This window comes from Durio zibethinus, chromosome 4 (genome assembly GCF_047325235.1).
Source record: "Durio zibethinus cultivar Kanyao isolate XHJ-2024 chromosome 4, ASM4732523v1, whole genome shotgun sequence".
In the NCBI taxonomy this organism is placed as follows: domain Eukaryota; kingdom Viridiplantae; phylum Streptophyta; class Magnoliopsida; order Malvales; family Malvaceae; genus Durio; species Durio zibethinus.
In genome coordinates, this window is record NC_143165.1 from 14,063,027 (window position 1) to 14,076,078 (window position 13,052).

The 13,052-nt window shown below is 32.1% G+C and overlaps 2 protein-coding genes across 6 annotated transcripts; one reads left to right on the plus strand and one right to left on the minus strand.

Moving 5' to 3' along the window:
* The first annotated feature begins 1,272 nt into the window (after positions 1-1,272).
* On the plus strand, positions 1,273-9,268 carry LOC111287852 (TMV resistance protein N-like). Of its 5 annotated transcripts, XR_016341617.1 has the most exons (8): positions 1,291-1,902; positions 3,097-4,192; positions 4,887-4,927; positions 5,286-5,526; positions 5,683-6,513; positions 6,603-7,314; positions 7,461-8,816; positions 8,917-9,268. XR_016341617.1 is itself a non-coding variant. In XM_022878526.2 (6 exons), exons 1-6 carry the CDS (start codon positions 1,412-1,414, stop codon positions 7,137-7,139), a joined length of 3,237 nt encoding a protein of 1,078 aa, XP_022734261.2. In that variant the 5' UTR covers positions 1,273-1,411; the 3' UTR covers positions 7,140-7,410. The 5 variants fall into 5 exon arrangements, 1 of the variants encoding a protein (XP_022734261.2); XR_016341614.1 differs by having other exon boundaries at positions 7,461-9,268; XR_016341615.1 differs by having other exon boundaries at positions 8,238-9,268.
* On the minus strand, positions 8,203-9,248 carry LOC149519232 (uncharacterized). The gene is made up of 3 exons (XM_089760237.1): positions 9,080-9,248; positions 8,883-8,985; positions 8,203-8,764 (listed from the first exon to the last, which is right to left on the minus strand). The coding sequence occupies exons 1-3, from the start codon at positions 9,246-9,248 to the stop codon at positions 8,203-8,205; spliced, it is 834 nt and encodes a 277-aa protein (XP_089616363.1).
* Positions 9,269-13,052: the final 3,784 nt, after the last annotated feature.

Consider the following 13,052-nt stretch of genomic DNA (forward strand, 5'->3'; position numbering starts at 1 on the left):
AATTTTTTTTCTTAATTATATGAAAGTCAATGCAAGACAAACAAATAGGAATGTAGGGAGTAATATAACTCAAAGGGAAATTTAATGATAATGAGTTTAAAAAACTGTTAATAAATGCATGTTAAAGTCACTTCCCTTGTGATTACCCTAATTTGAAAACTTTAATGGCAACTTAACTTATGTTGCAGTATAAAAGCTTTCTCCTAACCAAGAGAAGGAAAAAATAATCAAGCAAATGGCAAGTTTCAATGTTATGCTACTAGTTTTGGAGTTTTGGTTATTATGGCAAGTGGAGAAGTGGCTCTTGATGTATGATCCAATCAAAGTAAATAATTATGAAGCCAGATGACATTGCATTCAAGATTCGTTGCCTAGCATTGCTGCCGTGAACTTATCAAATTTGTCAATTTTGCCATGATGCATATGATGACTTGCAGTATTTATTTACTGCCGGAAGCAGATGGCTTAAGGGGAGAGAGAGTCTAAAACTCAGAAATTCTAATAGGTATTGTACCTTAGAAATAAGGGAATCCAAATCCCACATATGCCATGTAATTTATGTTATTTTTTAGTATTTTTGTCTTGACAATTTTATAGAAAATTAAAGCAAAAGTTGAAAAGTGAAATCATATTCGATCAAAATAAATGGAAAATTAAAATGTGTTCGGTCAAGTATGCCATGACGCAATGGTGAAGAAAAGAGCTCTTCAAAATTCTAAATACAACTATAATTTTATCAAAGAGTGCTCAAAAATGGAATAAGTGGTCTTTAGTTAGCAATATCTCACCAAGTCCTTCTCCTTGCGAAGAATGATGATTATTCATTGAAGCTTCCCCTGTATTTACGTTCAAGTGCAAACTAAAAGCTCTAAAATTCATATACTATTCTCCTTCCACAATTTAATTGTTCAAAATGGGACTTGCACACCACAAAAATAACGCAAAACAACAATGTTTGAAAACAGAAAAGAACTTGACTCTCTTAGTTATCACTTAATTTTCACCCATAGCAATTTACCATTCTTTCCTCGCGGATTCTTCCTTGAAAGAACATCATAACAGATCTTTGACCCAAGAGACCATTACCAGGCGCTTTCATAGGTATTATAGAGATTTGTTTAAAAAAGGGTTAGGTCAAGTGAAATTGTCGAGAAATGTTTGTTTTCCCTATTTCCCTTGGAAACTAGACTCTTTTGGTCGTTGTCTAGCGTCTACTTTACGCAATAGCTATTTCCTTTATAAACATTAGTCAACATAGCAGCCAATTCCCCTCATCTTCTTTGAATCTTCCTGGACGGAGCCTCATGCTTGATGCTCAAACTTGATGGTGTTTTTAGTTTCTGATAAATAGAAGCAAAGGGAACTGTCTCAAACACCAGCTTGAGATATCTTCCTCTTCCACCTTCTCCTTATGTCGTCGTTACCATCATCATCATCATCTTCTTCTTCTCGACAGAAATATGATGTTTTCTTGAGTTTTAGAGGTGAAGATACCCGCAAAAACTTCACTGATCATCTATATGCTGCTTTAAAAAAGAATGGAATCGAGACTTTCAAGGATGATCCAAGGCTTGAGGCCGGAGAAGAAATCGCACCAGAACTCTTGAAAGCAATTCGAGAATCATGGAGTTCACTAATCGTTTTCTCAAAAACGTATGCTTTTTCAAGTTGGTGCTTGGACGAGCTTGCTGAGATTGTTGAACAGAGAGAAAAGAGGGGGCATAAAATTTTCCCAATTTTTTATGATGTGGATCCATCTGATTTGAGAAAACAAACAGGAAGAGTTGCTGAAGCCTTTTCCAAACATGAAGAGAGATACAAGGGAACTAAAGACAAGATCCAAAGATGGCGAACTGCTTTAACTGAAGTGGCTAATATCAAAGGATGGCATTTAAATAACAGGTAACTCATTCTTTTCTTGGCTAGTTTTTGTTTTTAATCACCGCAATTTTTTTTTTTCTTTTTTGCAGTTGTATACTTTAAAAAACTTTTTTAATATTGCGTTTTATTGTTGAATTTCATTTAAAAAACATAGACTTCATTCTTATTCCTGCTCTGTTTTTCGTCTCAAACTGTATTAGGAATAAAATCTTGTCTCTTCAAAATAAAGTGACCACCATGTATAATGTTTTGTTTGAAATAATAAAAAGAAAAGAAATTTATTTAAGAAATATTTTTTGTGATGAGATTGCGAGTTATAATGTACTTATATATTAATCATTTATGAAAAATAAAATCATAAATAATTTTTTAAAAACTTGAAATACATTTGGTAATGATTTTTTTTTGTTTTGACTCAATAAATAATTCTTAGGACACAGATTATTGGGCTAATGTCTCTAAAAATGCTTTATAAAAGTTACTTTAAAAAAAAGAAGATTCCAACAGTTCAATTTTGACTTTAAGACAAGTTCATATATAACTCATCTTTAAAAACTCATATTCAATATTTTTTTTCCTTTAAAAATTTATATTAAATACATCAAAATCAACATTTTTTTTAAATTTAATAAAAAATAAAAGGAGTGACAACTAACAATTTAACAATGAAAGACTAATAATTGTATTAGTATTAGATTAGTATGATTTATTTGGGTTTTCTCATTTCCCTCTAAACAAAACCCAAATAAATCATACTAATAAATTTTGAGGTACATATAGAGGTTTTTAAGTAGATTTGTCCGTGAATCAAGTTAAGTCCAATTATTATTTAGAGTCTCTTACCCAAGGCAAGCTCGATTATTATTCAAAAATTTTAAAAATATTGAAAAATTCTTTATATTAATACGTTATATATTTTAAAATTAAATTTAAATAAAATAATTCTTCTCATTAAACAATGATACGAGTCAAACACGAACTTCAAAATTCTTGTCAAGGTTCAGTTTGAGATGAACCTGGCCTATGGGTAAAGTATGTAATTCCATCTATGACTAAGTCTACTTTAAAAGTATCCTAAATTTGTTTGGTTAAAATTATTGTGCTTTTATTTTTTGATTCTTTAATTTCTAGGCTCATTTATCATCATAATCATTTTCATTAGTGATTAATTTCTTAAGTAGAAACTAAATTTAATTTCTCTTTTTGTGTTTGAAGACATGAATCAGAATTTATTGGAGATATTGTTAAAAAGATATCAGCAAAATTATGTCAAACATATCCGATTGGCCATGATGAGTTTATTGGAATTAATTCACGGTTGGAAAAGTTGCATTTGAAAATAGACATTGGTGAAGATGATGTCCGCATTATTGGAATTTGTGGTATGGGCGGCATTGGTAAAACTACTTTTGCAAAAGTTGTTTATTCTCAAATGTCACCTCATTTTGAAGGTAAAAGCTTTCTTGCTGATGTTCGAGAAGTTTCAGAGAAATGTGGACTTGTTTCTTTGCAGAAACAACTTCTTTCTCAGATATTGCCAGAAGAAGGTTTTAATCTATTCAATGTTCATGAAGGGAATGCCATGATTAGTCGCAGGCTATCTCACAAGAAGGTTCTTGTTGTTATTGATGATGCTGATAACTTTCAACACTTAAAATGCTTGGTTGGGAGGCGAGATTGGTTTGGTTTAGGGAGCAGAATCATTGTAACAACAAGAGATGAACATTTGCTCCAATCCTATGGAATGGATGATGTGTATAAGCCTCCAACATTGGATGATGATGAAGCACTTCATCTTCTCAATTTGAAAGCTTTCAAGAGTGATACAGTGCCAGAGAATGATTTCATTGAGCTTTCTAAACAAGTTGTAGCATACGCTGGTGGTCTTCCCCTAGCTCTTGAAGTTATCGGTTGTTTTTTGTGCGGTAGAGATGCAGCTCAATGGAGAAGTGCAATTGAAAGACTTCAAAGAGATTTTGACAAGGAAATTCATGACAGACTTCTAATAAGCTTTGATGGATTAGAAGAAACAGAGAAGAACATTTTTCTCGATATTGCATGCTTCTTTAAAGGGGGTGAGAAAGATTTTGTAACTAACATACTAGATGGTTGTGGTTTCTTCGCAGAAATTGGAATAAATCGTCTCATTGAGAAGTCTCTCATAAAAGTTTGGGGCAAATTTTTGTGGATGCATGATTTGCTACAAGAGATGGGAAGAAAAATTGTTCGACAAAAATCACTTGATGAACCTGGAAAACGTTGTAGATTGTGGGAGGAAAATGATGTTTATCATGTTTTAACAAAAAATACGGTAAGTTATTCCATAAACATTTCATATTTATTTATTTATTTAGAATCTTGACTCTACTCAACATGCAAAAGTATATACCAAGAAAATTTATTAGCTAGGTAAGTTATTAGTATGACATTAAGATTTTGTAATTAAGATAAAACCAAAAATTTGAGATTGCATACTAATATTCTTGAATATATGAAAGAATAAAACTAAATAATTGCAAATAATAAAAGTAAGACTACTTAAGTGTATATTTTATTGTAGTTTTATAGTTTTTTATTAAAGTTATAATCATAAATAGGTACTAAATTCATATAAGAATAAAATAAAAATGGATAATTAGACCAATAAATAAACCTGCATATATAGCTATATATCAAATCCAATATAAAATTGGATTAAATCATATATGATAAAACTTAAACATGAAAGTTTAAAAGTAAGCAACTTTCTTGCTATTGAGACAATGTTTCATTCATATTATTTTAAAACTAAATTATGAATTTTTTATTTAAAATTATCTTGTTAGTTTAAATAAAGGAAAATTTCCTTTACTATAAACTTTGTTGAGAATTAGCATAACTATTAAATCCAATGCATGAAACTATTATGTATTATGGTCTCCTATATTTCATCTTCTTGAAATTTAGCTATTAATATTTTACAGCATTTACTTTTCGCCCCCTTATGCCTTACTTTTGATTTTTAGGCTACCGACGCAATTGAGGGCATGATCATCGACAATAAAGGGTAAAAAACAAACACACACGTGTATCGATGTGTATATTATATATTATTATTTGATCTTAATTTGTCTCATTTAATTGAATTATTATTACTACAACATATATATTATCAATATTTTGTCCTAATTTGCATTTTTTTATGTAGTTTTAGTTGTCGGACTTGAAATACCAGCATTCTTACCCATTACATTCTCTCATCCTCTCATTTTTAGATTTGAAAATTGATTGTATTAACTAAAAAAGTTGTGTTTCAAAAAGAAGAAAACAATGATAGATACGAGTGAATGTTGATTCTTGCCTTTTGTAGGTGTTGAAAGCTTCAGTATTTTGAAGCTTATTTTTGTTTTGCCCTTGGTTGTCAGGGAACAGAACAACATGTTCACTTTGAATGCTGATGCCTTCTTGAATATGAAAAAATTAAGATTGCTCAAAGTCTTTTATCTCCCAGTTACTCGAGATCTCAAATATCTTTCAAATGAGTTACGGCTTTTAGATTGGAGTGGATATCCTTTCAGATCATTGCCATCAAGCTTCCAACCAGACAACCTTGTTGCACTTCTCCTACCTTATAGCCACATTGAACAACTATGGAAGGGAGACAGAGTAAGAATTACTTCATTCTATATTGGTCTTTTTGTTTATTTAGACGAATTATAAAAAAAACTTTTTAATAAGATATGAAAATAACCAAAAAAAAAAAAGAGTTTTCCAAAGTTTTCTTTATTTTTTTTCTCTCTAATTTATTGTTGTTGTCAACAGACTTTACCTAAATTGAAATTAGTCAACCTCCAAGGCTCCAAAAACCTGATCAAAACGCTAGACTTCACAAGGGCTCGATATCTCGAAAGTTTGATTTTGGAAGGTTGTTCCAGAATAGTAGAACTTCCCTCTTCAATTGGACATCTCAGCAATCTTGTTTTGTTAAATCTGAAAGATTGCAGTAACCTCGTGAATCTCCCAAGCAGCATAAATGGGTTGAAATGTCTTAAAACTCTTAATCTCTCTGGCTGTTCTAAAGTTGAAACTTTACCAGAGAATTTGCAGCATGTAGAATTTTTGGAGGAGCTTGATTTAAGTAAAACTGCCATAAGAAAACCTCCATCCTTCATTTTTCAATTTAAAAGTCTGAAAGTTCTTTCTTTCAATGGATGCAAGGGACCGCCATCAAAAGGACGACTGAATTTGCCTTCTCTTTTCAATGTATTGCAAAGAAGAAGCTCGGATTCCATGGCTCTGATGTTGCCTTCTTTGTCAGGTTTGAGTTCTATAAAATACCTGAATCTAAGTGACTGCAATCTTGGGGAAGGAGCTATTCCTAGTGATATTGGGTGCTTATCCTCTTTGGAGTCACTTGATCTTAGTGGTAACCATTTCGTCTACCTACCTGCAACTCTTAATCGACTTTCCAAGCTTGATCGTCTTAAATTGTCAGATTGCCGGGAGCTTAAATCTTTGCCTGAGCTTCTTCTAACAGATAAATATCCAACAGGAGAACCGAATTTAACAATTTGGGGATATATTGCTGGTTTTAACTGCTACAAATTGGCTAAGAAAAACAATACTTTAGCAATGCTAAAAAATCACCTTAAGGTTGGTATCCCTCTATGTCACTAAATCTCACTCTCTAAGATTTATTGTATAACTTGCCAAACAACGAGCGATTTTTTTTTTTTTTACAGGTATCTAATAAAGCAGGACGATTATTCGATATTTTTATACCTGGAAGTGAAATCCCAGAATGGTTCTGCCATCGGAGGGATGAATCTTCAATAAAGATACCAGTGCCTCTTAATATTGGACATGATAATCAGTTGATGGGAGTTGCTTTCTGCTGCGTTTTTGTCTTTGCCTCCACCGATGATTATGATCGTTGGAAGAGAATCTCCTGTAAAGCTGTTAACCATGGTAGAAATATTCGAGATTTGGATGATATTTTCTATAGTTTTGATAGAGAAGACAGGTTGCCTTTGGACATGGAGCACCTTTGGCTACGTTATTATTCTCGTGACATGATATTTCCGTTCTTGAGTTCGTCTAGCACAGATTGGGCAAATCAAGAATGCAATGAAATTGAGTTCTCAACCAGAGCCACTCCAGGGCAAGTGAAGAAGTGTGGTGTTCAAATAATGTATGAGAAAGATTTGGAAGTGATGGAAGAACTACAAGAGCAACACAACAGTCCAACAAATTCTGCAGATCTTAACGATATCCATTAAAACGTTGGTGGTGATGAAGGGTCAGCAGGGAACGGTGGTGTCCTTGTAAAACGAAAACGTAAAATCTACGAAGAGGAAGGAGGACCAATTGATGAGAGTGACAGCCTTGAAGAAAGACCACACCCAAAACGTCTGGAAAAAATTTTAAACTTTATGGTGGGGAAGAAACTTTCTGGTAAACTTCTAAATACTAATCATTGGACTTGAATGAATCCTTTCATTTATTTACATGCTAATCAATAAAATAAGAGGATTTCACTATTTTTTATAATTTCTTATAAATCTAATTTGCATTATTTCTATTTGTTTTTTTTTTTTTAGATTGAAAGATAATAATCATCAACTGAAATAAAATAATAGGGACAAACTCCATAAAAAGGCAAGGAAGATGAGAAAGTGAAATCCTTTGATGTCGCTTGGAGCATAATCATCTTATCTTTGCTTTAAAGAGTGTTTTACTTTGATTTAGGGAAAGAAGATTGCATCCTGTTTTTTGATTTGGTATCTTGAAAAATGAGATCATATGTAATTTTTTTTCCCAAGGATTATATAGAAATTTCATTTCCCAAAAATAAAATAGTCAAGGGAATTATAAATTGTGCTGCCTACTAATAAAGAAAACATGATATAAAGTATAACAAAGGTATAAATTAATAAACACAATAACAAATATTAAAATATCATTTAAATATAAGCCAACTAGGTCTAGGATTTCTATTCAAGCTTGAACAATTTATTCTTTAATTTTTTTTAACAAAGGATGTTGCAGCTTAGAAATAAAAGGAGTTATAAATGTTGAAATTTAAAATCCAAATTCGCCGGATGTTATCTTTTAAGAGTAATTAGTTAATTGAATAAATTAAGTTAAACTTTAAGTTCTTATTTCTATCCTCCTGGTAAGCAGCTTCCCATCATGCCCGTTCCCACCCCCACTTAGAATTGCAATTGGCCTTCCCCGTCCAAAGTCAATGCTATAATAATCAAACCAAGTTGAACAACCCAAGACCAGAAGATTGTTTATACTCCTTGCTAGGCTTCCTGTCACTAGAACAGGAATTTCCTTTCATAATTTTGAGAAATTCGTCATCTTTTCCTCAGACTGTGAAGCAATAAACTTGTTCATTTGCCATGCTACATTGCCTAGCCTATGTTCTTGTAGCTCCATGATTTTCATGGTTATAAGTCCACCTCGCATCATATGTCGAGTATATTGTTCAGGCAGCTGGTGCAATCTTGATTTTGCACCAACTGCTAGGAAGAAATTAGTCTCTTCTTCCGGATCAAGATTTCTGATGCGCACAACAGCTTGCCAGATATGAGACAAGAGTGCTTGAAGAGAGGAGATTTTGTCTGTTCCATGTTCAGCGTTGGCCTTTGCATTGAGATGTGCTATGTTTTCCCTAGTGAAATGAAAAAACCTGACTTGCAATGGTGGAGGAATGAATTCATGGATTTGTGTGAGACTAGAGTTCGGAATACCAACAGGGCCCTCAATACCATGTGGAAACCAACGTCGAAGCGATGGGGGCCTGGACAATTCTATGGAACCTTGGAAAATTTCTGCCCAGGAATTGATAAAATGCACAAATGATGTGCCATCAGCCACAACATGATTGTAAGTGCAGCTAATGAAGAGCCCTCTGAAAGCTCAGTCACTTGTACTGCAAGTAAGGGATTGTAAGTAGCCTCATAATTTTTTACTTCATTTAACTGAAAAAATGAGCGAATAAAGGAAGGAACAACCATAGGGCCAATGATATCAGAAATATCTCATTAGTTGCAGCATGAACAAGCAAGACACCAGCATTGTTGCAGTCAATGAAAAACGAAGAGGTTTCATTGTAAACTTCAATGGATGCGAGGCAGCCAACGAGGGGGAAGAAGTAGTTTAATTAGAGTTCGTGAAGGGGTGTTTTTCAATTGGTGGACTAAGGTTTCACCTAACTTTTGATCTTGCTGGAGTTGTGGCCTGTAGTAGAGAAGTCCCTTCGGGGCATAGTCCATGGCAAGGAACATGAGATCCCACGAAGCTAACTCGATTCTTTCAAATTCTGTCTTGGGGTTGGCAGCTTGAACAATGCTAGTGGATATGAATCGAATATCTCCCATGTCTCTCTATATTTTGTTAAGTTTTCCGGTTCTTAGAAATTGAAGCTTCTATTTATAACCAACAATCGCATAATTTATTAGTAAAGTAATAAACTCTTAATTTAAATAATCATAGATAAAATCCTAAACCTCAAATATATATATAAAAAAAGGAGCTTCCTATTTATAATCAAGTTCAACCACAACAACCATTAAAAATGTGCATTTAATTGAAGATAAGTTGTACACAGGTAGCATTTGGATATTTGATTTGATGGTAAAATGCATGTATTTCCAAAGAAAGTTATGGTCAATTTCCTTTGCGTCAATAAAAAAATTTTCTATCCAAGAACATGGATGGCCTAATTTTCCTAAAGCAGCCAATTATAAACTTTCAATACTCAAGGCTATGAAGATAAGATGAAGGGAGCCATTAATACGGGTACTTTAAAAAAAGCTCAGTTCAATCTCAATTTTTTTTTTAAATAATACATCTATTAAATCTAAACAAATTGAAATCCATGAATACGGGTGTTTTATTATATATATCCACAATGATTTTTTTTTCCCAATTTCTTTTACTTTAAAATGTTTCTAACTAAGAAAAATTAAGCACAAAAAGGTGAAAGCCATAAGAAAGAAAAAGCATCACGTATAGACATTCATTGTTTTTTATAAAAAAAAAAATCTAATTTTAAAAACAAAAGAAGTGAACAACTTTAAAAAAAAGAAAAAAGGAAGAAAGTTGAGTTTGCATGCAACATCATGAGTTTTTATCAAAAAATTTATGTCATAAATAAAAAAACAAAACTAAAGAAAAAAAAAGGATTGAAAAAAGGAAAAGAAATTAAATTCGGATGTAATGCCAACACATCCCCTAGTATAATTTTCTTTAAAAATTATCAAATTAGAAAAAAAAAGATAAAACATGTATTTTTAATAATAACATCAAATAAACCCATATTAAAAATTCAAAATATTAAAAATTATTTATTAAATATAAAAATTGAACAAAAAAATAAAAATAAAAAAATCAAATAACTTGACATATTGTATACCCTTGATATAAAGTGGGTCTCACAAAAAAATATAAATCTAAAAAATGATTTATCAATTACATAAAAAAAGGGAAAATGTACAAAAAATAAAACATGTGGTCTAGTACCCTTGATGACAAGTGAGTTTTAAAAAAATTAAAACAAAAAATTTTAATTTTTTGAAAAAAAGTTAAAAAAAAGTAGAAAAAAAATTTGGTACAAATGGGTCTCACAAAAAAATCTTTTAAAAAATATATTTTGTGATTTCTTTTTAAAAATTATAAAATATAATAAAATATTAAAAAATTAGAGAAAAATGTGTGGGTCCGACCCAAAAAATTAACCAAAAAAAATGAGTCTCACACATTTAAAAAAAAATAAAAAATAAAAAATGATGGGCCCTAAAAAAATGTAAAAAAATTAATGTCATGTGTCATAACGGTTTTGAGACCGCCAGACGTAAAAGATGAGATGTTTTAAAAATCGAGAAAAATAAAAGAAAGAGTCGCCACCAATCTTTGTTAGGGTGTGATTGGCCACCCAAAAGGTTATCCTTTTAATAAAACTATAAAAACGGATTTAAAGTTTATCAAAAAGATAAATTTTGATCTACGAAAAATCAGATTGGATCCGGGAGTCGGTTACGCGTGAGGAAGGATTAGCACCCCCATAACGCCCATGAATTGGTACCATTTAATTACGCGCTATTTTCGGTGTTGGATAAAAATAGTTTTAATTTGAAATTTAACACTAATTCCCTTCAAAAAATATTTTTGCTAAAATTTTTATTTAAGAATATTGAGAAAATCTTTAAGTTAAAGAATTATCTTGAAATTCTCCAACATCTAGGCAGAATTTGAAATAACTCTTTTCGCTTAAGATTTAACACAACAATCCTTAAAATGAAATAACCCTATTTATAGAAAATTGTTGGTGACTCTCCAACATCTAGGCAGAGTACCAAAAATTATTTCTTTTGGAATGTTATTTTTATTTTATTTTGTAATGTTTCAAAAAGATTTTTTTTAGTATTATTTTTTTATTAAAAAAATTTTATCAGTAAATTAAAGAGAGAGTAATGCAATCAATTATTGATGATAACATACTAACGTATATCATGCTAATAAATGTCATGTTAAATGAAATGCAATTTAAGAGTTGGATTCTTAAATATAATGAGACCACCCCGACTCTCCAACATCTAGGCAGAGTTTAGGTGCGACTGTTTATATTTAAGATTCCAATTTTATTATACTTTTTATTTATTAATCTTATTATTAATACGAATTAAGAAATCGTGTGAAAAGATTTTACGAAGTAAAATTTCCTAAATACCCCATCATCTAAGCGGTATTCGGGAACAAATTGCTTCAAATAGAATTTTCACACGTGTCCGTAGGATTTTTTTTTTTGGGACTTTGGATTTCAAGGATTTTGGATGTTTGGGGTTTTAGAAACCTAGGATTAAGAAATAGTGCTTAAGGTTTCGTTTTTAAGAAAATACGAACATCTCTAAAAATCTTCAACATCTAAGCGGATTTTTGAAGCAAGTTCGATTTTAATAATTTTTGAAAATTAATTAAAAAATTTTTATGTTTATTTATTATTAACAATAATTCCCCAACATCTAGGCGGAATTATTGTTTTAGAAAAATATTTTTATTCCCTCCAACATCTAGGCAGGGAAAATTATTATTATTATTTTAAAGTATTTTAATATATTTTTAATTATTATTTGTTTTTTTATTTTATTATTATTAAAACGATTAAACATTCATTCTAACAAATTTATAAATTTATTATGCATAAATATAAAAATATATTTAAAATAACAAAAATAATAATAAAAAATTAAGAAAAAAATTTTTTTACCTGAACCGGACCGGTCAACGCTGGTCCGGACGGTCTGACTGGTTCAGCGGTTGGATCGGCGGTTCGAGCGATCTGACCGGTTCGACCATCGGATCAACGGTCCGGGTGATCTGACCGATTCAGTCCGGTCCACTGGCGGTTCGTATGAATCGGTTCAAGGCTGGCTGGAACGGGTCGTTGGGTCGGGTTGTGCGGATCTCGGGTCGAGTTCGGGTCAACCCGCGGATCCTTCTTTGGTTAAAATGGCGTCGTTTTGGGTTTTATTGAAACGACGTCGTTTTGGCTATTGATAATTTATATGAAAGTCAAAAATATTTTTTTTTCATCATTTTTTTTATCTTCAGAAAAAAAAATAACCCCTTTTTTTTTCTTCTCTCTTCTTCTTCAGCTGTACGTTGGCCGGCCGTCGGTGCTGCCGCCGCTCACCGGTCTCTGACTGTCATCTCCGGTGGTCAAAAAAACCCCAAAATTCTCCCACAAACTCTTCTTGACACCCTGAGCACAGATCTGACCTCCTTTTCACCAAAAACGGCCTTGATTCGCGTAGATCGGGTTTTAAAGTTTTTGGTTTTTCTTCTCTCTTTTTTTTTCGGTGAAACTGATGATTTCTTGGCTTTTGTAGGTGGCTCGGCGCTGAGGTTCCTCGCCGTGGGGAGGACTATGTTGTTTTTTTTTTTGTTTTGTGTAGATTTGTTTTTGGTTTGGGTGCTTTGGGGGGTTACGTGAAACTGCATTTTTTTAGGCATAAGAATGGGGGTCTGTTTGGGGTTAAATAGGGATTCCAAAGGGAGATTGAAGGGGATTTCAGCCAGCTCCTTCTCTCCCTTGAAGGGGAAATGGCTGGAAATTTTTAAAGGCTTCAATTAGGAGGATCTAGGTGGCTGTAGGGTAATTGGTTGGTGGCTGTAGGGTGGCT

Bases quoted from the DNA above. Each gene is read 5' to 3' on its own strand.
- LOC111287852 (XM_022878526.2), top strand. From the start codon at position 1,412: ATGTCGTCGTTACCATCATCATCATCATCTTCTTCTTCTCGACAGAAA. The intron at 1,903-3,096 runs GTAACTCATTCT...TTGTGTTTGAAG, and splicing joins GGATGGCATTTAAATAACAG to ACATGAATCAGAATTTATTG. The intron at 4,928-5,285 runs GTAAAAAACAAA...CTTGGTTGTCAG, and splicing joins ATGATCATCGACAATAAAGG to GGAACAGAACAACATGTTCA.
- LOC149519232 (XM_089760237.1), bottom strand. From the start codon at position 9,248: ATGGGAGATATTCGATTCATATCCACTAGCATTGTTCAAGCTGCCAAC. The intron at 8,986-9,079 runs GTGAAACCTTAG...CATCCATTGAAG, and splicing joins CCAGCAAGATCAAAAGTTAG to TTTACAATGAAACCTCTTCG. The intron at 8,765-8,882 runs GTTGTTCCTTCC...GCTCTTCATTAG, and splicing joins CTGATATCATTGGCCCTATG to CTGCACTTACAATCATGTTG.